This window comes from Ornithorhynchus anatinus, chromosome 14, assembly GCF_004115215.2.
Source record: "Ornithorhynchus anatinus isolate Pmale09 chromosome 14, mOrnAna1.pri.v4, whole genome shotgun sequence".
Taxonomy (NCBI): domain Eukaryota; kingdom Metazoa; phylum Chordata; class Mammalia; order Monotremata; family Ornithorhynchidae; genus Ornithorhynchus; species Ornithorhynchus anatinus.
The window spans coordinates 2,358,929-2,382,540 of NC_041741.1; the positions used below are offsets into that span (position 1 = coordinate 2,358,929).

Here is a 23,612-nt window from a genome sequence, read left to right on the forward strand (position 1 = left end):
GTCTGGGCGACTCCCGAGGCGGGCAGGGCAGGGCGGATTTGAGCGCTTCCTCCGTGCAGGGCACCGTACCGAGCGGTTGGGACGGCGAGACACGTTCCCTGCTCGCGGCGAGGGGCACCCGGGGCCCCGACACGTCCGGTCTCCCTCCGGACTTGACACGGTGGCACAGGCGGGTGGGCGAGGACACGCTCGTTCTCCATCTCGCGTGTCTGTGTCCGTCCCCCGCCGCCGCGGCCGACCGGGCCTTCGGGAGCGGAGTTGCCCCGGCCCTTCGGGACCGGGGGGCGGGGGATCTCTGCCCGGACGTCGACCGAGGGACCCGGGCCCGTTTTCAGGCCGCGGGCCGTCGAGACGGGGCGCGGCACGACTCGAGGCCGCCGCCCCGCGCGGCCCTCGGTTCCGCGGCCCGGCCGCGGCGTGACCTCCCGGGCCCCGCCCCGCCCCCACAGACGGCCGCCCGCCGGGGTACGTTAAACGCGGATTTCATTTCGGGGTCGGGCACGTTCGCGTACTTCTTCTCCGGGACGACTCGGCCCCTGCGGGACCTCCGGTCCGTACCTCCTCCGGGTCGCTTACGTTAGGGGACGGGGACCGGCGATCGTCTTCGCGGAGCGTTTACGACGCGCGGGGCGAGTCGCTTCACTTCTCTGGGCCTCCGTGACCTCCTCTGTAAAATGGGGGAGCCCCACGGGGGACGACCTGATGACCTCGGACCTACCCCACGGCTTAGGAGGGCGCTCGGCGCGGAGGGAGCGCTTAACCGACACCGTCGTTTCTGTGATTCATTCAGTAGTATTTATTGAGCGCTCACCGCGCGCAGAGCACTATTATTAAGCGCTCGGGAGAGGATAATACAGAGCTGGTAGACCCGTTGTCTTCCCCCCAGAGAGCTTCGCGGTGATGAGACCGGGCGAGCGGGGGGGGGGGGGGGGGAAATCCGCCGCACCTCTACTCTGCCGCCAAACCCAAGCCCCCGCCTACACCCCGGGACGGTTGCGGGCAGGGAACGCGTCGCCTACCAGCTGCGTTGGCCACTCGCGGGCGCTCGGCACAGCGTTCCGCACACAGCGAGCGCTCCGTGACGATCAGTAAGCGTCCCGGTTGGGGGGGGGCGGGAGGGGGGGGGGTCCTCCGGTGGCGGGCGGCCTTCCGGGAAGAGTCCGGGAGCAGCCTCGGGGCGGTCCTCGCCGTCCGGGCCCGTCCTCTCGCCGGGAAGGCCCCGGTCCCCGGCGGCTTCCCGACGGCGTGACGGAGGCCACTCCGGACCGATGCCTACACGGCGTCCCGCGGCATTTTGAAAGAGAATTAGCGGTTTTAATTGCGGCCGTGGCCCGAGAGGGAACCCGGCAGGCCCCACGGGGGGCCCTTTGATCAGACCTCGGGGCGAGGACAATGCCGGGGAACTGTGACGGGCCCGTATGGGGCCTTTTCTCGCTGAATGACTCACCGGCGATCTCTGAATGCGGACGGGGCCCGAGCCCTCCCTCTTCATTAGCGAGCCTTTCTCTCCCGGCGGCGCGGGGCCTCTGGGGCGCCCCGGTCTAGGAGCCCCACAATGGGGGCCGACCAGAAGCCCCGGCCGCTCCTGGCCTCGACTTAGGAAGTGCCGGAGGGTTCTGAGTGACTTTATTCAGCGAAACAGGTCGCTATCAATTAGCTGCCATAATAAGAGAAAGGACTATTATTTGCATCTCTTAGCGTGGGCCCTCCGGTGATACGTAGAAAAGATGTCGGTGACAAAAATGAATTTAGCCGGGGGCGGGGGGAGGGGGGTACCGCGGGGCCGGAGGCTCCCGACCCCGGGGGGGGCCGGTAACGAGGGCGGGCGGGGGCGGGGAGGCTCAGCCTCCCCCGGCCGTCCTCAGCGCCCGCAGGTCCCGGCGGAGGAGCCCGACGGCGGCGGCGATCTCCCCTCGCTGGGGGTCGTCCGGCGCGCCCTCCGCGTACAGGAGGAAGTGTCTGATGCTGTCGGCCAGCAGGGTGGCGGGGTCCCCGCCCCCGCCGCGCAGCAGCCGCTGGCAGGCGATGGCGTAGTTCTTGTGCCAGTTCACCGGGTGCTTCTCCGGCGGGGCCACCAGCTCCTTGTACCGCTGAAAAACGGGGCGGGGGACGCCCGTCGAGATCGGGTACCACGCCCCGGCCCCGACCTCGCCGCACGGCCCGAGGTGCCGGGCGCGCGGCGCCTGGGTTGCCGCCCCTCGGCTGCCGTGCGACCTCGGGCCAGCCGCTTCGCTTCTCTGGGCCTCGGTGACCTCATCTGGAAAACGGGGGGGGGGGGGGGCCCCCGGGGGACCGCCTCGTCACCTCGAACCTACCCCGGTGCTCGGCCCGTGGCACGCGCCAACGGAAACAAATGGTCGTTCTTCTAATTAAGGTTCAGGGATGAAACCTACTGGGCTCTTGCGAGCGGAAGAGTGGGGGTTGGCCCAGGTCCCGGCTCCTCCTGCTCGCTAGGAGGTGAGAGGTGTCTCCCCGACACCCCCGGCCCCGCTGTGGGGAAATGGCGTCGCTTGCTACGGGAAATCCTCCCTGATGTCAGGTTGACTCTCTCTCGGGATGCATTCTGGCGCCCGAGTCCAGGAGCGGCCGGGGGTCCCGCCAACCGCTAAGTCACCTCCCGGGGAGGAGGCACTAATCGCGAGCAGGGGCAGTTGGGAGGCGGGGAATGTGTCTTTTTTTTTTTTTCCCCGGTACTTGTTAAGTGCTTACATAACGTGCCAGGCACCGTACCGAGCGGCGGGACAGATGCAAAACAATTAGGTCGGACTCGGTTCCTGTCCCTCGCTGGGCTCGCATTCTTAATCCCCGCTTTCCAGATGAGGTCACTGAGGCACCTGAGTGACGTGACTAGCGGACTCGCGGCAGAGCCGGCATTAGAACTCGGGTCCTTCTGACTCCCGGGCCCGTGCTCCCCCCACGAGACCAGGCCGCTTCCTAGCGCGCAGTAAACGCTCAGGAAATACGACTGAACGGAAGCACCGCAAGGGGACCGGAGGCTCTTAGAGCAACACCCTCTGAAAGAGCCCGGGGCTACTGAGCTACACGGGCCTCTCCCCTCCCCCGGGCGCCCCCGCGAGGACCGGTGCGTCTCTGAAACGGGCGCGGAGCCCGGGCCGGGTCCCGTCCCCGCTCCTCCCAGCAACCGAGGCGACCGGACGCCGTCCCCCGCCCGCCGCCCTCCCCGTCCCCGCGGGGCCGGCGCCACCTACGCCGTGGGCGAGGGCGTAGAGCCGGGCCCTGGTGGCGGCGGGCAGGCTGGCCCTGTCGGCGAGGTCGAAGACGAAGAAGGCGGTCTTCATCCTGGAGGAGGAGAGTCCCGGCCCGCGTCACGGGCCCGGCCCCGCTCGGGAGGTGGGTGACGGCCCTCCCGGCCGCTCGTCGGGCGAGGCCCCCTCGCACCTGAGGGCCGGGGGGACGGGGCCCCGCTCTTCCCGGGCCCTTGGGGCCGGACGGCCCGGGGGACGGAGCGGGGGGGGGGGGGGGGGGCCAACCCGGGGACCTCCATTTCGCTGCCCGTGCCCCTCGCCCTCCGAATCGTCCGGTGGGAGGGATCCCGAATCCGACCCGGCGCTTAGCCTATTCGGTGCCTTCCATAAGCGCCTGGTAAACGGCACTCGCCCCCTCGTTTCCCCGAGGTGGACAGACGCCTTTTGTCTGCTCCCGACCCCTCTGAGGAAATCTCACGACCCGCCACGGTCCCGGCCGGCCCAACGGCCATCGGTCACTTCCCCGGGGCTCCCCCCGCCTCCGGGAGAGCTCTACACGGGCCGTGCCGGCGAGTCCCTCCGAACCGCCCTCTTCCTCGTCTTCCCTCCCGACTCCTCTCTTTCGACCCCCCCTTCCCCCCGCCCACCTTCCTCTCCATCTCGCCCCCGCCCGGCCCCCTCCGTCGACGGTCTTTACCGAGCGCTCACCGTGTACGGAGCTCTGGGCCGAGCCCCCGGGCGAGGACGGTAGAGTCGGTGGCCGCGTTTCCCCGCTCCACCCCCTCCTCGCCGGGGCCGTTCTTCTCAACGGCCATTCGGCGCGCCTCCCCCCCGGCTCCTCCGAAAGCTCTAGGGGCTGCCCGTTCCTCTCCCTATCCGGCGGCGGCCCCGGAGGCCGGCCGGCTTTAGGGCGCTCCGTCGGCTCTCCCCCCCGGCTATTCCTCCCCTTCCGCTCGCCCGCTTGAGTCTTCTCACGCCGACCTCCTCGCCGGGCCTCCCTCTCGCCTTCTGACCCCGGCTCCCATCCCTCCCGCGCGACCTCCCGGGCCACTTCTGCTCTCCACGCTTGTCGCCCGCTTAAGCGCTCCCTCCCACCTCCTCCTCCCTCGCTGGAGGGCAGGGATCACCTCTACTCCATTTTACTCTCCCCCGGGTTTAAGCGCAGGGCCCCAAGATGGGCCGTCGCCGGCTCTTCGAGGCCCGGCCCCCGACACCTCGACAGAAATTCAGGTTCCCCTCCTCTCGCTCGCCGCGTCTCGGAGGTGGATTTCCTGACGGTCTCTCTTCCGTTCCGGCTCCCTCCTCTCCCCTAGGGGGTCCGGCCCTTAGAGTGAGCGGCCGCTACTTACCACTGTTGCGGCAGGGCATCGCTTTAATGAACGGGTTGAGGCAGGAGAGGTTAAAACCTGGCTGGCTTCCCGTAAGCGTTAGCCAGGAGTTGAGTTTCCCACAGTCGACCGTATTTACCGAGCGCTTCCTAAAATAGACACGTTCCCTGTCCCCAACAAGCTTACCGTCCGGGGGCGTGGGGGGGGGACGGGGGGACGGGACGGGACCCACGCTGGGGGACTCGGGTTCTTGTCTCGGCCCTGCTGGGTCACCCTGGACCCATCGCTTCCCCTCGGTGGGCCTCAGTTTCCTCATCTGGAGAATGGCGATCGAACGCACCGAGAGCCGTCCTCCCGCCCTCCGCGACCGTAAGCTCCGATGACCCCGTGCCGGCCGCAGCGGTTGGGGCCGGGCGGCGCCGGAACGCAGTAAGCGCTTAGTAGATAGAGAAGCGGCTCGGCGGAAAGCGGCCGGGCGGGGGAGTCGGGGGGTCACGGGGTCAAAACCCGGCCCAGCCCCTTGCCAGCTGGGTGACCCTGGGCAGGTCACTTCACTTCTCCGCGCCTCAGTTACCTCATCTGTCAAATGGGCATTAAGACGGGGGGGGGCCCCACGTGGGACAACCTGATCACCTTGTATCCTTCCCAGCGCTCACCACAGTGCTTTGCGCATAGTAAGCGCTTAACAAATGCCATCATTATTATCATTAATAAATAGCCAGCCCTCCGCGAGCACCGAAAGCGAGAACTTCACCTTGCTTGCCACATCTCTTCGTTGGCGACCGCTTCCCAAGAAGATGGATCAAATCTGCAAAGTCATTCAGGTGAGATCAGTGGCTTTCACCTGCTAGATTTATCCCCATCCTTCTCCACCTAATTATCATTTTAATGATTCGAAGCACTTAAGAGCAATTACGGTATTACTTATCAATTAATAACAATAATGGTACATGTTAAGCGCTTACTACGGGTCAGGCACCGTTCTAAGCGCTGGGGGAGACACGAGCTGATCGGGTGGTCCCACGTGGGGGCTCACGGTGCGAATCCCCATCTTACGGAAGAGGGAACCGAGGCCCAGAAGCGAAGCGACCCTCCCCAAGCCGCACAGCGGACGAGTAGCGGAGCCGGGATTAGAACCCGGGTCCCTCTGACTCCCACAGGCCCGGGCTCTAGCCACTACGCCACGCCGCCTCTCGCGTGCTCAAGTCAGTCTAGCGTCCCGCAGCAGGTGTCCGCAGCGGCCCCGTCCTGGGCAGCGTGGCTTCGTGGTGAGAGCCTGGAGTTGGGGATCGGAAGGACGTGGGTTCTACTCCCGGCTCTTCCACTCCGCTGTGTGACCTCGGGCAAGCCGACACTCCACGTCTCTGTGCCGCAGTGACCTCCTCTGTAAAACGGGGATGAAGCCTGTGAGCCCCACGGGGGACAAATCTCGTCACCTTGTACCTACCCAGCGTAGCAAGCGCTTAGAGAATACCAAAATTACGATTATCACGACGATTAGGCGGCCGGGGGATTTACCAACGAGGTGCAAGAGCAATCGCCCCCATCTCCCACCCCGACTCGGAGAAGCCTGAGGCCTAAGGGAGCGGAGTACGCCGCCACGGTGAGCGTCCGGGTGGCTGCCGGGCCGGCAGGAGGAGGAGGAGGAGAGGACGGCGGCCCCTACCTCCCGTATCCTTCGGTCCAGTTGTACAGGTCCCGCGTGAGCCCGATCCACTCCTGGGCGTCGAACGCCAGCCCGGCCGGGACCAGCTTGTCGCAGGAGCCCCACGGCCAGAGCGCGTGGCTCTTCCGCCACGTGGGATCGCCCTCGTGGAGCCCGATGCAGGCGAAGGTCTCTCTGCTGGCCGGACGCACAGGAAGACGAGCCCTTAGCCGTCCGCCCCTACCCGCCCGGCTCCGGTTCCCGGAAACCGCCCGGGTTTGGGAGTCAGAGGTCGTGGGTTCCAATCCCCGCTCTGCCACTCGTCAGCTGGGTGACTGTGGGCGAGTCGCTTCACTTCCCCGGGCCTCGGTTCCCTCATCCGCCAAGTGGGGATGAAGACCGTGAGCCTCACGCGGGACGACCTGATGCCCCTGTATCTCCCCCAGGGCTGAGAACAGTGCTCTGCCCGTAGTAAGCGCTTAGCAAATACCGACGTTACTTCTCTCTGCCTCGGTTCCCCCACCCGTCAAATGGGGATAGAAGCGTGAGCCCCGCGTGGGACGGGGACCGTGTCCAACCTGATTAACTTCTTCATACTGATTAACCTAACCCCAGGGCACAAGAACAGTGCTCGGCCCGTAGTAAGCGCTTAAACAAGTCCCACAACTATTATTATTACACATCTCCTGCCCACATTCATGAGGAAGGTCCAGTCGCCAGCCCGCTTCTGTCTCTCTGAACTGGGCTAAGACTTCGAGTGCCTGCCTTTACGTTTCCCCCCGCTCAGAGCGATAACATCTACTTCCGTTCTCTGCAGAAATCCTCGGCCGAATCACCACGGTCCCCTGGCCCGGGCCGGGCAAACGGGGGTAGGAGGCCCCCGCCGCTCCCTGAGCGACCCGAAGCGAAGCGCGGAGGCTTAGGGAGAGCCGTGACGCGGGGAGGGGGACGCTTACCGCTCATTCGCCTTCAGGAAGCCATCCAGATTAAAGGTGACCACCCCACCGGGCAGCGTCCCTTCAACGGGATTCCACCGGCTCCCGGGAAAGCGGACGCGAGGCAGGTGCTTGGCCAGCTTGGGCAGATACCACTCGTAAGTCATCATCTAGGAGGGAGACCCGCGGGTGCCTTCGCGTGTCATAACCGCCGCTTTCGGCAAGGGCCGGGTCCCGCGCTACGCGCCGGGGCGGACGCGGGCCGGGGATCCCACTCCCCCATCGCTCTCGATTCTCCCTCTTCTGATCCTCCACATTTTGAGGGCTCAGAAAGGGACGGTCGTCCCCACCGCTCCGCCCGAGCGAACACGGGGGTCATGCGCTCGAATCCCGGCTCCGCCCCTTGGCAGCCGGGTGACTGCGGGCAGGTCGCTTCGTTCCTCTGGGCCTCAGTTCCCTCACCTGGAAAACGGGGATGAAGCCTGGGAGCCTCACGTGGGACAACCTGATGACCCCGGGTCTCCCCCGGCGCTTAGAACGGCGCACTTGACAGATACCGACGTTATTATTACCTCTTGCGTGGAGGCGGAGGGCTGAGCGCCTCTGGGATTCGCTGGCAGAGCTGGAAGCCGAAGACGCAGTCTCGGCCCCGTGAGGGCTCACGTTCGAAGAGCACCCATATCTGGGACTCGCCCCGATTTTCAAGACCCTGATTTCCCCCACTCGCCGTTCCCCTACTCACTCGGCCGTGTAGTCTCCTTAAGCACTTTTGACGTCCCAGGCCCCCCGACACTTGTGTTCATAACCTTATACTCTATTTCCTTATACAATCCGCCCCCCCCCCCCCGGCTTCTCATTTATTTTTAATGTCTGCCTCCCCCTGTACACGGTGAGTTCCCTGTGGGGGAAGGGATGGTGCCTAGAATCTCTCCCGTACTGAGCGCTTAGTACGGTGCTCGACAAATACCGTTAAATGATCGATAAAGCCGTGGGTCAGAATCATCTTCGCATGGCTTCTTCTTTTTTTTTTTTTTAATGGTACCTGTGCCAGGGACCGTACACCAAGCGCCGGGGCAGATCCGAGTTGATCAGGTTGGACGCGGTCCACGTCCCACGTGGGGCTCACCGTCTCCGTCCCCATTCGACAGAAGAGGGAACCGAGGCCCGGGGAGGTGAAGCGGCTTGCCCGGGGCCACACAGCAGACGAGCAGCAGAGCCGGGATTAGAATCTGCTAGGCCACAACTGCTGTCCTTTTAAACGTAGCCTAATTTCTTTTCGTGTCTGGGCCAACGCCACATGGCGTGGTTGAGTCACTTACACACTGGGGCTTAAGAGACCTGGGGAAATTCTCTCTAATAATAACGTTGGTATTTGTTGAGCGCTTACTACGTGCAGAGCGCCGTTCCAGGCGCCGGGGGAGACACAGGGTCATCAGGTTGTCCCACGTGAGGTGCCCAGTCTTAATCCCCATTTTACAGATGAGGTCACTGAGGCCCAGAGAAGTGAAACCACTTGCCTACAGTCGCACAGCTGACAGGCCGCAGAGTCGGGATTAGAACCCCTGACCTCTGACTCCCAAGCCCGGGCTCTTGCCACCGAGCCACGCCGCTTCTCTGCTGCGAGCGCCACATTTTATCAGCACAGCACTGTGGGGAGAAACACGCAGAAGGAAGAACAGCCGAACGGCTTTACTACGGACCCCGCCAACTGGGACGTTTGAGACGGTTCAGACGACGAAACCGACTTTCTCTGGCCAGAGGGAAAACTTTCTGCACTGTTCCGTTCCCCTCAGAGACACGGCGAAACCCAGAGGGAAGACCGCAAGGCTGGGCGCCCGGAGGCCCGGGTTCTAATCCCGGCTCAGCCACTTCCCTGCTCCCTGGGCAAGTCACTCTGTTTCCTCATCGGTAAAATGGGGGATTAAATACCTGTTCTCCACCCTCCTCCTCAGACTGTCAGCCCGCGTGGGTCTGCTCTGATTGTATTATTACTGTTAATCATATTAACTGAGCGCAAGGCACTCTACTAAGCGATTGGGAGAGTACGATACAACATCAAAACATTCTCTCAGTCTAGAGGGGGAGACAGACATTAATAAAAATAAATAAGATAAAGGTTCCGGGCCAAAGAAAGCTCACCTCCCCCAGAGGGCCTTCCCAGATCGAGCCCCCTTGTCCTCTGCTCCTCCACCCCTCCCCGTCGCCCCGACTCCCTCCCTCCTGCTCTACCCTCTCCCCGCCCCATGGCACTTGAGTATATATGTACATATTATTCTATTTATTTTATTACCGATGTGTATATATCTACATTCCAAGCACCTAGTACAGTGCTCTGCACATAGTAAACACTCAATAAATATGACTGACAATGAATGACTCTATTTCCACTGATGCTACGGATGCCTATTCGTATGGTTTTGTTGCCTGTCTCCCCCCTTCTAGACTGTGAGCCCACAGCCGGGGAGGGATCAGCTCTCTGTCGTGCCTAATTTACTTTCCGAGCGCTTAGTACGGTGCTCCGCACCCAGTAAGCGCTCAATAAATACGACAACGAAAAGACACTCGGCAGGGTTGGGTAGTCCTCAGGAACCCTAACCAGGGTCTTCCCAGTCTCGAGTCTTATACTAACGGGGGAGGCGGAGGCACGGGGGGGGGGGCGAGTAGGCTGGTCCAAGGGGCCACCGGCCAAACGGAGGCGAACTCTCGCCACCCCTGCCCGCTGCGGGGGCGGAGGGTGGTCCCGCACTCACCTCCTGATCCACGAGCGAGACGTCGGGCCTCAGCCCCTCGCAGTAGTGCACGTAGCGGAGCGAGTTGCCCGGCAGGTCTCCTCGGAGCAAGACGATGGCGCCGGGGGGCATGGACGACAGGATGCTCTGGGCAAACTTGGCAATCACGTAGTTGCTGCTTTGGTCGCATGTGCTGAGCCCGGGGGGACGGGAGGGGAGAATCGGAGAGGGTCAGCCGACGGCCCGGGGTGGGGTTCTCCCCTAGATCTCGGCCCCAGGCGGGACGGCGGGACCCACCCGTGCTTTCGCCCAACGGTGGAAAAACGGCCCTTGCGGCTCCCGAATGGTTCGATCCTGTTTAGACACAGATGTCTCTCTCCGGGAAGACGGAGGAGACTTGGGCCTTTGAGGCGGGGGCTTTGCTGGGTCTCGGAAACCAGGAATCATTTTTGCACTGGAAAAGGCCATTCAGTCCATCGTCAGCAGGGAATGTCTCTATTGCCGCACTGTACTTTCCAAGCGCTCAGTACAGTGCTCCGCACACAGTCAGCGTTCAAGAAATACGACGATTTTCAAAAGCGGAGCTGCCGATCTTCCGCTTCCGAAGTCGGCGTTTCGGCTTGGCCTTCCCTAACGCCCACGCTGGCTCCACCTCCGTGGGATTTTTTTTGAAATCCTCGGGCCTACGCGCTATTTCCGAAGCAGGGTCAGTTCCCCGGGGCCACCGGCTCCGTCCCCAGTTCCCCACTTTAAAAGAGTTCTAAGCCGAGAGAAGGCGGAACCGAACGCTTCTTTAAAAAAGAGCCTACCCGACCAAAGCAACGGCGCGTAACACCATTCCACCGTTACGGTCCCTGTCCCGCCGGAGCTCCGCACTCGGTGAGTTGCAGAACTCTTTAATTCGCGGGAGCGGGATAGCCAGGGCGGCCGCAGGTCACCCTCGGCCTCCCACCTCCCGGCCCGGCCCGCGCGTCCGCCATCCCCGGCCCCGAGCTCGGCGACGGGGCCGGGGTGAGCGCGGGGCAGGGCCGGCGGGCGCTCACCTGTAATTGGAGCGGAGCTGGCAGGTGACCAAGAGGACGGCAGCCAGCCCCTCCAGGCAGCGCGGGACTCCGTCGCGGGCCAGGACCCTGCGGCTCAGAGAGGTCAACGAGGCCAAGCCCAGGCCCGCCAGGACCGCCACCACCGCGTTGCTCTGCAGCCAGAACCGCTCTACCTGCCGAGACACCGCTTCGTTCGCTCAGTCCCATTTCCCGGGCGTTTGCCGCTCGTGCTAGGTGCTCGGGGGAGGACGACGGAACGACCGACAGGCGCGTTGCCCTCCGCCCGGCGCGCTTACGGTCCGGAGGGGGAGACGGACGTGATTAGAAAGAGATGAGAGATATGGACGTAAGTGCTGTAGGGCTGGGAAGCGGGAGGGACTGAAGAGAGGGAGCGGGACACGAGGAAACGGGGAGCTTAGCGAGAGCCCGGGTCCTCGGCGGGCCCCGCCCAGGGTTTCTCCGTCCCCCTCCTGGGGCGCAGCCCAAGATGCCGACCTTCTCCCTCTACGCCGTAAACTTGTGGGTAGGGGGATGGGTCTGTTTACTGTTACACTGGACTCTCCCGAGTGCTCAGTACAGTGCTCGCCACGCGGTCAGCGCTCAAAAAATACAACTGACGCGCGGGCTCTCCAGGCGATGCCCTCCCATTCATTCGACAGTATCTACTGAGCGCTTACTATGTGCGCAGCACTGGACTAAGCGCTTGGAATGAACAGGTCGGCGACAGACAGAGACGGTCCCCGCCGTCTGACGGGCGCACGGTCTAATCGGGGGAGACGGACAGACGAGAACGATGGCGATAAACAGAGTCGAGGGGAAGAATAGCTCGTAAAAACAATGGCGACTAAATAGAGTCGAGGCGATGTACATTTCATTAACAAAATTAACAAAATAAAGAGGGTAATGAAAATATATACAGTTGAGCGGACGAGTACAGTGCTGAGGGGATGGGAAGGGAGAGGGGGAGGAGCAGAGCCCACCGAGGCCAAACCTGTCCTCCCTCCACCCCACTCTCCCCGGCCTCCTGCCCTCTCCTTTTCCCAATTCCCTTCCCCCCCGGGGTCCGCTGGCCTTGATCCCGCCTGATCCTGCCGCTCCGGTGAGCCCCCCCCCCCCCCCCGCGCGACAGGGACCGGGTCCTAACCGACTGTCCCGGATTGACCCCGACGCTGGGTACGGTGCTCGGCACACAGCGGGCAATCGATCGGTGGGGTTTATTAGGCGCTTACTACGTGCAGAGCACTGTACTGGGCATTGAGGGGCACACGACAGAATCAGGAGACAGGTTCCCTGCCCATTTTGAGCTTACAGTCCAGGGAGGTTAAGCACTTGCCAAACACCGCTGTTACTACTCTAATTATACGACTAATATATGATAATAATGATGTTGGTATTGGTTAAGCGCTCACTGTGTGCAGAGCACTGATCTAAGCGCTGGGGTAGACACAGGGGAATCAGGTCGTCCCACGTGGGGCTCACAGTCTTAATCCCCATTTTACAGGTGAGGTAACTGAGGCACAGGGTAGTTAAGCGACTCGCCCACAGTCACACAGCTGACGAGCGGCAGAGCTGGGATTTGAACTCGCGACTTCCGACTCCAAAGCCCGTGCTCTTTCCACTGGGCCGCGCTGCTTCTCTATATCTCTCCGTGGTATGTACTAAGTGCTTCTTATGCGCCAGGCCCTGTTCTAAGCACCTGGACTGTGTCCCACGTCCCATCTGGTGCCCATGGGCTCAATCCCCATTTGACAGAGGCGGTGACCGAGGCCCAGAGAAGTGAAATGACTTGCCCAAGGGGACACATCAGACCGGCGGCAGAGCCGGGTTTAGGGCCCAAGTCCTTCTGACTCCCAGGCCCGGGCTCTAACCTCCGAGCCACACCGTTCCTCATGTGATTTTAAAGCCGCAATGTAAAATGTATTAAGTGAATATGAGAAAACGCTGATGACATAATGACTCTTAAAATCCTAACGCCTTACGATTGAGGTCCTGGGACCGGGGGTGGGGGAGAAATGACACTGGGCAGGAAATGCGTCTGTTGCTGTATTGTACTCTCCCAAGCGCTTAGCACAGTGCTCTGCAATACCACTGACCGCCACGCTCAATACGCTGCTGCACCGGGCACGCGGAACAGATCATTCCTTCCGCTCCCACCGTAACCGCACCAGTCCTTGAAGAACCTACACACCGATCCTCTGAGTCAGCCCACCGGCCCAAAATTCGGCCCCCGACGGCGGCCCCCGGGATCTCCATCCGCCAGGCCGGGTGGATTCCTCAGGAGGTGGAGTCGTTCGTTCAGTCCTATTTCACTCCGCCGTATTTATTGAGCGCTGTGTGCATGCCACTGTCCTAAGCGCTTGGGAGAGTCCAGTACAATAAACAGAGGCGCTCAATAAATGCTACTGACTGAATTAATGAATCACCGTCTCCCCCAATTAGACTGTAAGCCCATCAATGGGCAGGGAGCGTCTCTGTTACCGGTTTGTGCATTCCAAGCGCTTAGTACAGTGCTCTGCACATAGTAAGCGCTCAATAAATACTACTGAATGAATCTCCGCCAGCCCCCCCGAGTCACCTGCCGCTGGCCTCTCGCCCCGCCTCGAACTCTCACACTGTTGAGTGGGTTCGGGTCCACCTCGGCGCTCAGTAGAGCGCCTGGCACATAGAAAGGCTTAACGAATACCACAGCGATACTTATTGTTGTTAATAATAATACACAGGCTCCGCCTGGGAGCTGGGTGACACTTACCACGCCCGTGAAGAGTGGTTTTGAAATATCTAAATTTGCCCTCCAGGCAAAGAAGAGGGAATACACGCAGAGCATGCCGGCAAAAAGCCACACCAACGACCGATTCCGTCTGTCCCTGCAGGAGGTGAGATGACAGCGGATCAAAAGAGGAGGGTGGGCAAAATCCCGAAATTCAAGATGAGCCCCGACACCAGAAAGAAGTGAGACTAGGAAACGGCCGGGCTCTGAAACTGGCCGAAACCAAGGCCGTCGACCAGTTCTACGAGGGCCGGGGAAGATCTGGACAGTTTACTGAGCTCGCCGACGTGAAGCGGGATAACGGCAGAAAGCCCCTCGAGCCTGTGCCCGCCCCGTGCCCCAGGCCGGCTCTCCATCTCTCCGGCCCGCAGGCTTCGTAACCGAGTGAAAGTGAAAGTCAACTAGAGCTAAACGCGCTCTCTCGGGAGACGAGGCCTGGAAGCTCGTTGTGGGCGGGCAGGGAGGGTGTCTACCCACTCTGTTACACTGTCCGCCCCAAGTGCTTCGTACAGCGCTCTGCACCGGGTCGGCGCTCAGTGGATACCGACAGAAACGGTGGCCGGGAGAGAAAGATCACCGTGGAAGGGTCCCGCCCACCACCCGCCTACGTAAGCGCCGTAAAAGCTCACCACACACCTTATCTGCACAGTAAAAACTTTCGAGACCTTCCGGCTGACGGACAAGAGGTAGCGTGACTTACGGTTCTGCTGCGCACAGGCAGGCCACGACCGCGAGGGCCTGGACGTTAAGGGAGAGTTCCTTCCTCATATTTACCACTTGCAACCTGTACGGGAAATACGAGACAATCCATCCCATTTACCCTTTACGTATTTAGAAAAGGCTCAACTGAAGCCATTTCCCGTAACGCCCAATTCGATCGGTGAAATGTTAACGAGGTCCGGAGGGAGTCAGTTCAAGCGGCGTGGCCTGACGGAAAGAGCACGGGCCCGGACGTGGGTTCTAATCCCGGCTCCGCCACTTGTCTGCCGTGGGACTTGGGGCAGATCACTTCACTTCTCGGGGCCTCGGTTTCCCCCATCTGCAAAACTGGGATGAAGACCGGGACAGGGACTGTGTCTGAACTGCTCACCGCGTATCTACCCCAGCGCCTAGTAAAGTGCCTGTAACGCACTTAAATGCCAGATTTTTCATAAAACAAAACACCAGAATGAAACTGGCAGTCTGGCCAAGTTTCTCCAGAGAAATGATTTTCCAAGGGGCCTTTCGTAACCTGGGAGAGGGGGGAGGATGGAGAAGCAAATGGAGGCCTGCCAACCCAGCGTTCCAGGGACCGGATCCTCAGCGTCCCAGAACCTTAGGGCTGAGGGAACCCTTGCATTTGGTCCGCTTTGCTTCAAGGATCCTTCTGGAGTCGTCTTTCAGAAATAATCTTCACCTCAGAAGGGCTGATTTCTATTCCCCTCACACGGTTAGCGCTTAAATACCATGATTATTATCATTATTTTTGCTTGTATCTACCCCAGCGCTTTGCACAGTGCCTGGCACACAGTAAGCGCTTAAATACCCCCCCGCCCGCCCTCCCCGTCCCCCCAAAAAAGCCAAGCACTAGATTTTTCTTCTCCCGTCATGAGGCGTGGAAAATTCTTCCATCTACTTTTCCTTTGGGTTTTTACACCTCTTCGGTAACGACGAGAGGCCGATGACCTAGTCAGCGGTAGAATATTTAAAGTTACTCAGGGCCCTCTCCCCTGGGGGCCCTGTGAAGGCAGGCAATGGCAGGGGGGACCGTTTCTCACGACACCTCGACTCGTCGGAACCCATCGGAGCCTGGGTTCCTTTAAGGGGCCGGCGCTGACCGCCCCCCTGCACAAGTATCGGGGGCTTAATAAAGGCGAGGTCGTTCACCAGCCCCAAGTGTCCTAAAAGGCCCTTTCTACTGGCTCCACGACAGCCTTTCGGTGACTGTGCCTTCACAGGACACCAAGGGGAGAGAGCCCGGAGTAACTTTAAATATTCTACCGGTGACTAGGTTATCGGCCTCCCGTCGTTACCAGAGAGGTGTAAAAACCCAAAGGAAAACTGGATGGAAGAATTTTCCACGCTTCAGGGGCGGGAGAAGAAAAATCTAGTGCTTGGCTTTTCGGGGGACGGGGAAGGGCGGGCAGGGGTGTATTTAAGCGCTTACTGTGTGCCAGGCACTGTTCTAAGCGCTGGGGTAGATCCAAGCAAATCATAATAATAATTAAGGTATTTCTTAAGCGCTTACTGTGTGCCAAGTCTCGAGGGAACTGACTAGATGGAGCGCTGAAGACCCCAGTCAGCAGAGCACACGATGGAGACCTTTTGTTTCCTTCTTGGGAGAGATGTTATAAAACCACTTTGAAAAGGAAAAAAAAAAAAATAAATTCTGGGACCAGAAACAAATTCTTCCTGGTCCCAGAGAAGAATCTGGGAGGGAGGGAGGAAGGAAGGAAGGGGGGGAGGAAGCTGGAGTCGAATAGAAAGGTGGGGGAAGGCGCGCCAAGTGAGGCTGCGTTTTCCGGGGCGTGAAGTGCGGAGGGCGGAGGCGGCAGAGCGTGGAGCCCGGAGCACTCTGATGTCCCAGAGCCCCCCCGATGTCCCAGTCCTCCTCCCGGCCCCGCGCTGCCCTGGCTGGACGGGGTCTCTACTCACAGCAGGATCTCCGCCAGGCTGGATCCCGTCTCCGACTTGGCCTGGTCGCAGAGAGAAACAGGGCCGGTTTACGAGGCGGTTGGGAGAGAGACTCAACTCTGTCACGCTTCTCTCTCCCCCTGGGCTGGGGCTCGGGGACAAACGCTAGAAAAATCCCCCCCCCAGAACGTCCTCTTCTATGTTCCGACGCCTGAAGTCGTCTAGGGTAGGAACCCAGCAAATGTCCGACTCCCGACGCGAGCCCACGGCCCACCTGTAGATCAACCCAGGAACTCCAGGGTCTCTCTCCCCCGGGCCGATCCCCCACTTCCCCGCCGACACCCCCGTTCCCGAGGCCGCAGAAGAGGCAACCGCCGCCCCCGGAAGAGAGAGACGGGGGGGGGGGGGGGATCCACACGTACCAGATTGAATGTCCCGTACTCTTCCCTGAAGAAATGGGTGAGGAATCCCGAGAGCGTCGTCTGATCCCCCCACGTCCAGCGGGCCCGGTTTAGGCCCGAGGAGACGGGCAGGTAGAGGTACGGCAGGAGGCCGGCCGAGAAGCAGAGCGTCAGCTTGGCCCAGCGGCCCCCGGACAGCTCCTGCGGCAACACCCGGCGGGCTCAACGTCAGCGCCGGGTCCCGGGCGGCTCGGGCCGGGCGCCGACCGCCCGGCGGGCGGACGGTGTGGCCTGGTGGAAAGAGCCCGGGCCCGAGAGTCAGAGGACCTGGGTTCTGATCCCGGCTCCGCCACGCGCCCATCAAGCTTTGGAAGCCTACCTTCTCTCTGAGAAGGCGGAGCAGGACCCAGGGCGCGATGCACAGGACATAGAGGACTATGGTGTGTTGGTTGCATAAGCTCAGGCCACTGCAGAAGGCGCCGATCTGAGCTACCTAGGGAGAAAAAAAATAAAACAGATGAAGAGAGTGGAAAGGCGGGCAGGTGAGGCACAGGGAAGTAAGGGGGAGGTGTCGCTAAGTTGCCCGAGGCGTCCGAGCCCACCCAGGTCCCCTGGCCGCTCGAGGGGCCGCCCGGGGACCCACGAGGGGGTCCGCCGATCCGGAAGGTCTTCGGCCGGCTCCTGTGACCTCACCCGTTCCCGCTCGGAGGCCGTTGGGATGCCAACCAAGCTCGTGTTGGAAGGTGAGGAGGGCGAGGCCTTCTAACTTGAGATCACCTGAACGGTCGAGCGTCGCCCGAGAAACCGTGTGGGCTCCGAGGGCGTAGGGGATTTCTGGTCCGTGACCCACGAGCCCCTTCATTTCTGGTCGGTGTGCGCGGGGGGAGGGCCCAGGAGGGCCCAGGGGCCAAGGACTTGAAAAAGGATGACCTGCCCGAGAAAAAGGAGGGCTCTCCCAGAGGCCCGACGGTTACCTTCGACCTCTCTTGAGCGGCGGAAGCCTCCTCGAACCGAACGGCCAGGGCCATGAGCAGCCCCACGAACACGTTGTTGAGGCTGAAGACCTCGGCGGTGGTGGACCACTGCCACGTCAGGCGCGAAAACGAGAACATCCCCGAAGCCAGGATCCCTCCAGCGAAGGAGCCGGAAAGCCTGCGGAGGAGCGGACGCAAAATCGTCTTTCCCACGGAGCACGGATGCCACGGGAACAGCTGGGGGCACCGGGGACGGCTCGCAACCTTTCCGCATCTTCAGTCGGGGCGCGCGTCTCCTCAGATGGAACTGGGGCCGAGAGCGGACCCCGGCTCAGACTTCCGGGGCTCCAGAGAAGCCCCGAGGAGACGGGGCGGGGGGGGGGGGGGGGGGGGCTCGGGACACATAAAGGACAAAACGGCGGCGGCTTGTCGGGTTTGCGCGTGCTGACACGACTGTAACTCAGCCCACGCGAATAATAATAATAATACTCCTTACATGCCCAGCACTGGCTTAGTTCTAAGTCGATCCAGGTTGGACAGAGTCTCTGTCCCACGTGGTACTCACGCTCCTAATCCCCATTTTAGAGATGAGGCAACTGAGGCCCAGAAAAGTGCCGTGACCCGCCCAAGGTCACACAGCAGACACGGGGCGGAGCTGCGACTGGAACCCAGGTCCTCCTGACTCGCAGGGCCACGCTCGAGCCACTGAGCTACGCTGAACAGCCGGCGGAATGGGAGACGCGGGGTACCTCGTCGAGTCCCGCCTCAGGTGGCCCCGGCTACGGCAGGAAAAAGACGGCAGCGGCGCCTCGCTCCGGGCGATCTTCTTCATTTCGAAGCCTCCCTGAAGGACTCCGAAGGTGTCAAGTCTCCTCGGAAGCCAGCGGCCACGTGTGGGCTGGCGGAGCGGTGGAACGGAACCCGCCCCCGGATGCGGCGAGGCGGGAGGCGGCGTGGAACGACCCAAGCTAAGGCCAAGGAGGGTGGGAGGTCCTGGCCGGGCGGCGTCGCTAAGATCCGGCGGCCGCCTCGGTAAAAGGATCGATGGAACACCCGCTGGCCGAGTGCCCGCCACTAAGCTATCACGGGCAGCTTAAACGGCTCCGGAAGACTCAAGCCGTGCCCGAGCCTCAGGAGTTCCGAGCCACGTTTCGCTCACGTCCTACCCCGGCCGGGTGAGGCAAAAACGGGGCTTCCCTTTAAACGGGGCGTGAGGGTGCCTGAATCCAAGCTCCGGGGCACCTCGATTCTGGCTTGTTTTTATATGGCACGTGCCAGGCACTGTTCTAAGCGCTGGGGGTAGATAGAGGGTAATCAGGTTGGAAACAGTCCCTGTCCCGCTTGGGGCTCACGGTCTTCATCCCCAATTTATGGTGAGGGAAACTGAGGCCCAGAGAAGTGGAGGGGGGGGGGGGGGAACAGAAGAGGGCCAGGGAAGAAGTGGAGTTCGGGAGAGTCGGCTTCACATTCAAGTGCCTCTTTATGGCAACGGAGTTTTTAAAAAGTTACCAAGTCCCGAGCCTTTGCAAGTGAGGAGAGACCCTGGGCCTTCCGCTGGGTTTACGGGAAGCCGGGGGCTGCGGAGGATAAACGATAATAATAATAATCGTATTTGTTAAGCGATGAGTATGCGCCAAGCACCGTTCTAAGCACTGGGGTAGATACAAACTAGTCGGGTTGGACACGATCCCCGTCCCACATGGGGTTCACACTCTTCATCTCCGATTTCCAGATAAGTGAGGCCCAGAGAAGTGAAGGTCCCATGATCGGAACCCGGGTCCTTCTGACTTCCAGGCCCGGGCTCTAGCCACTAAGCCACGCTGCTTCTGAAGGGAAGAGGTTTCCTTCTCATTCTGCAACCTCCGGGACCGGACCTCCGGCCCCCCCTCTCCCCGCCCCCCCCCGACCTTCGGCCCTCTCGAAACCAGCTCCCCGCAAACCCTGGCGCTCGCCGGACCGCCCAGGGGCGGCTCTCCCGGACCTCGTTTCACCGGCCAAATCCTCTGCTTCCCAAAGCTCCGGAGTTCATCGCCGCATTGTTTAGACTTGAAAGGAGAAACGGTCTTTTCGTTGAATAAAGCGTTTCCGAGTTGCTCCGAAGGGAGTCGTTTTCAAAACACGCGTTCGGCGGTAGCGACGGAACGAGACGGGGCCCGTAAATCTCACTGGTTTTTAATGCTGCTAAAAGGATTGATGCGTTCAACCCAGATCTCCGGCTGAATAATCTTTTCTTTAAAAACATTTGGAAGGAACATTCAGCCTGGCTTGTTATCTGAGTAGTCTCGTGAAACTGCCGTCTTTAATCCCGCGCGATAAACTACCTGGAACGTACGGAAAAGCCACCCCGGAGAGGGGCTAAGCCAATTCTTATTGATGCCAGGACTCTCGCTAGGGAGAACCCAAACCATTTCCACCTGCCCACATCTCACCAATCCACCACCTCGGGCCTCTACGGCACGGGTGTCTCCCACCTGAAGCTTTCAGTGTGGCCCAGTGGAAAGAGCCCAGGCCCGGGAGTCGGAGGACGCGGGTTCTAATCCCGGCTCCGCCGCGTGACCCGGGGAGAGTCGCTTCGCTCCTCTGGGCCTCAGTTCCCTCGTCTGTAAAACGGGGATTAAGGCTGCGAGCCTCGCGTGGGACAGATTATCATGTATCTACGCCAGCGCTAACAGAAGTGTTTATCACATGGTGAGCACTTAAATACCACAATTATTATTACAGCCATCTCCTCGAGATAGTGTGGTCCTGGACAAAATCCAGCCCCAAGCAGAAGAGATGTCTCCCTTTTACCCAGAAAGCCGTCCGTATGGGCACTGAAAAACCTTCAAACGAAATCACCAAAGCACGGAACCCACCCGGGCCAGCTCTCACCAGCAGGAAAGGTTAAAATCCGCCGCTTCCACTGGAAGCGAGCCATCCGGTTTTCACTTTGCTGCTTCTTTTCAAGAGACGCTGTCGCCCCGAACGTCGGAAAAGCATAAGCAGGGGGCTTTCGGATTTTTTTTAAAACTACGTCCCCCAGGCCGGAGTAGACACCGAGCCAATGAGAAAATCGCCACGACCTCTAGCCCACATCCTGCCTCTAGCCTGGGACGCTCCCCTACTTCAAAGCCTTATTGAAGGCCCGTCTCCTCCAAGAGGCCTTCCCTGATCGAGCTCTCCTGTGAGCTCCCTCCCACACCCTTCTGCACCGCCCCGACTCGCTCCCTTAATTCATCCCCCCCCCACAGCCCCACACCACTCAGGTCCACATCTGTCATTTATTTCTTTCTAGTCACGTCCGTCTCACCCTCTGGACTAGAAACTCGTTGTGGGCAGGGGTTTGTTATATTGCACTTAAGTGCTTAGTACGGGGCTTCGCGCACAGTAAATGCTCAATAAATACGCACACGCTTTGGAAAACGAAAAAACCCCCGATTTTCCGTTCAAGTCTAAAGAGTGCAGCGATGAGCTCCAGAGCTTTGAATGAATGAATAAATGAATAGGTTTTTCCGGGAAAAATCCAAAACCACCCCGTACAGACTATCCCGGAGCTGGAGAACCAGAGTCGATAACCAAATGCGACAAGCCCCGGGAGGGCCCTTCTTCAGAAATGACCCGTTGGGTACACGACTATTTCTGGACCGGCCTCTCTACGGTAAATGGCAGCCATCCAGCCCTGTCGCATTTTCCCTTCCCGAACCCTCGACTCTGATCGGAGAAGCAGCGTGGCTCGGTGGAAAAAGCCCGGGCTTGGGAGTCGGAGGTCATGGGTTCGAATCCCGGCTCTGCCACTTGTCAGCCGGGTGACTGTGGGCGAGTCACTTCACTTCTCTGGGCCTCAGTTCCCTCATATGGAAAATGGGGATTGAGACTGTGAGCCTCACGCGGGACAACCTGATTACGCTGGATCTACCCCAGCGCTTAGAACAGTGCTCTGCACGTAGTAAGCGCTTAACAAACACCAACATTATTATTATTATTATTATCAGTGACTCCGCCGCGTTCCTTAGCCGCGATTCTCTCTCTGACTTAGCCTGGTGAGAAGACGCCCGCCCACCCGAAAGACACCTCCTCAGGCAGGTCTCAATATCTATGGATAGATCAGAGCTTCTTCCGTGTCGATTCGATCCCGCGTAACATCCCGCACTCATACGCCAAGGCCAACACCAGGAGAGAAGCCTGGACTCTGCCCGAGATGGGCAGAGTGAGGTGGGGTGCCTCGGAGGGATCTTGGGGGGCTCTTGGAGATTCTAAAGGAGGCGCTAATTGCCAATTCCTCTAGACTTTAAACTCCTTGTGGGCAGGGAATGTGTCCACCAACTCTGCTGTATTAGACTCTCCCAGGTGCTTAGCGCAGCGCGCTGCACTCGATAACTACCACTGACTGACTGTGCAGACGGCTTTCGGGGAAACAGCGTGGCCTAATGGCTAAAGCACGGGCCCGAAGAGCTGAGGAACCTGGGTTCTAATCTCGGCGTCACCACTTGCCGGCTGGGGAACCTCGGGCAAGTCGCTTCGCTTCTCCGTGCCTATTTCCTCAACTACGGGAAGGTCATCCAATGCCTGTTCCTTCATTCATTCATTCATTCAATAGTATTTATTGAGCGTTTACTAGGTGCAGAGCACTGTACTAAGCGCTTGGAATGAACAAGTCGGCAACAGATAGAGACGGTCCCTGCCGTTTGACGGGCGCACGGTCTGATCGGGGGAGACGGGCAGACAATGTTCTCCTTCCTACTTAGCCCGTGGGGTCGGGAAGGTTACCGGCCCGCTTAACTTGTATCTAACTCCAGTGCTTAGAACAGTGCTTGACCCACAGTCGGGAACCTTAAAAGCCAAAGCTGAGAACCACCAGCGCCCCCAGCAAAGTCCCGCGTCCCCAGATCCTCCCGGTTCCGTTCCAATGGGAGCGTTAACGCGGTCTCGTGGGGACGGGTGCGTAATCTGTGAGGGGGTGAGTCCGCTGGGCTGGTCTCGGCCCTTCCCCGGCCTTGCTCCTCTCCCTCCCAAGTCAAGTTTCGGCTTGGAGACTTCTCGGTGATCAGAGTTACCACCCGAGGCCGCCACAGCTGGAAAATGACTTCGACTCTCGTGCTACGACTCTGGGGTGTCTCTGACCCGCGCCCTAAAATTTTCCTCCTCTGAGAGGTGACGGGGTAGGAACTCCCGGACAGAGGCTGGGGCTCCAGAGCTCGGCTGACACGAGCCACCGACGGCGACGACGTCTCTGAACCAAACCCCATCGCGGCCTCGGCCACTTGGCTCAGGGGGAAGCCTCGCCGGGAAGAAGTCAAATATCGTCATCTTCTATCCGTGCCGGGTTGTCCGCCCGATTAAACTAGGCTAAAAAATTAAAGTAGATTCCAGCCCCGCTGACCTAGAATCACACGAGAGAGAATTCTGCTATTTTCAGGAGGCGGGCAAATTAAGGAGGTGGGAGAGAATAAAACCAACAACCACTCGGGTAAGTGACCGCAGTTTAACCTCGCTGTCTCCATTAGAGATGAAATTCAAACGAGGCTAGTAGAAACTTATTCACATTTTAAGTCCTCCGCTTTCTCTCCGCTCCTGTGAGCCTGCTCTAGAAGAATCGTTTCTAGAAGTCGGGGGGAGGGGAGTTCGCTCTCGAGACCATCCACCCCGTTCGCTTCCGCCATTAACCGGAAGGCCGGGGGATCCGGGAATCAACACCCATCCCTCGGACACAAACCCACCTTTAAATCGGGCCACTTGGGTTCCTGAAGAAAGAACCTGGACTGAGAGCTAGGTTTTCCGGTTGTTCGTTTCTTTTCCCTTCCCCGAATTTCGGCCTCGGATAAACACTGCCCTGAATCTGAACGCCCGGAACCCCGGCTTTTACAACTGAGCGAAAGACCTGGTCCCGTTTAACGAGCCTTATTAACGATCACAGTACCCACCCCCAGGGGCGCCGACCATCCCGGATCGCCGCACCTAGAGTCACCGGAGCTCTGACCGTCGCCGACCGATC

General features: G+C 60.3%; 1 protein-coding gene across 5 annotated transcripts in view; it reads right to left on the reverse strand.

The window, feature by feature from the left end:
* Positions 1-1,811: 1,811 nt before the first annotated feature.
* TMEM260 (transmembrane protein 260) overlaps positions 1,812-23,612 on the reverse strand; it is a 36,854-nt gene continuing 15,053 nt past the window's right edge. The window contains exons 4-16 of one of the 5 annotated variants that reach the window (XM_029079073.2): positions 17,642-17,819; positions 17,047-17,160; positions 16,689-16,868; positions 16,288-16,328; positions 14,354-14,437; positions 13,636-13,750; positions 10,887-11,059; positions 9,865-10,036; positions 7,136-7,284; positions 6,201-6,374; positions 5,289-5,342; positions 3,210-3,300; positions 1,812-2,090 (exon numbers count right to left, since the gene is read on the reverse strand). In XM_029079073.2, coding sequence (XP_028934906.1) covers positions 1,842-2,090; positions 3,210-3,300; positions 5,289-5,342; positions 6,201-6,374; positions 7,136-7,284; positions 9,865-10,036; positions 10,887-11,059; positions 13,636-13,750; positions 14,354-14,437; positions 16,288-16,328; positions 16,689-16,868; positions 17,047-17,160; positions 17,642-17,819 — 1,774 coding nt within the window. In that variant the 3' untranslated portion in view covers positions 1,812-1,841. Of the gene's footprint in view, positions 2,091-3,209; positions 3,301-3,984; positions 4,684-5,288; positions 5,343-6,200; positions 6,378-7,135; positions 7,285-9,864; positions 10,037-10,886; positions 11,060-13,635; positions 13,751-14,353; positions 14,438-16,287; positions 16,329-16,688; positions 16,869-17,046; positions 17,161-17,641; positions 17,820-23,612 lie in introns of those variants that run through there. The other 4 variants (XM_029079072.2, XM_029079075.2, XM_029079078.1 and 1 more) reach the window with 4 other exon arrangements.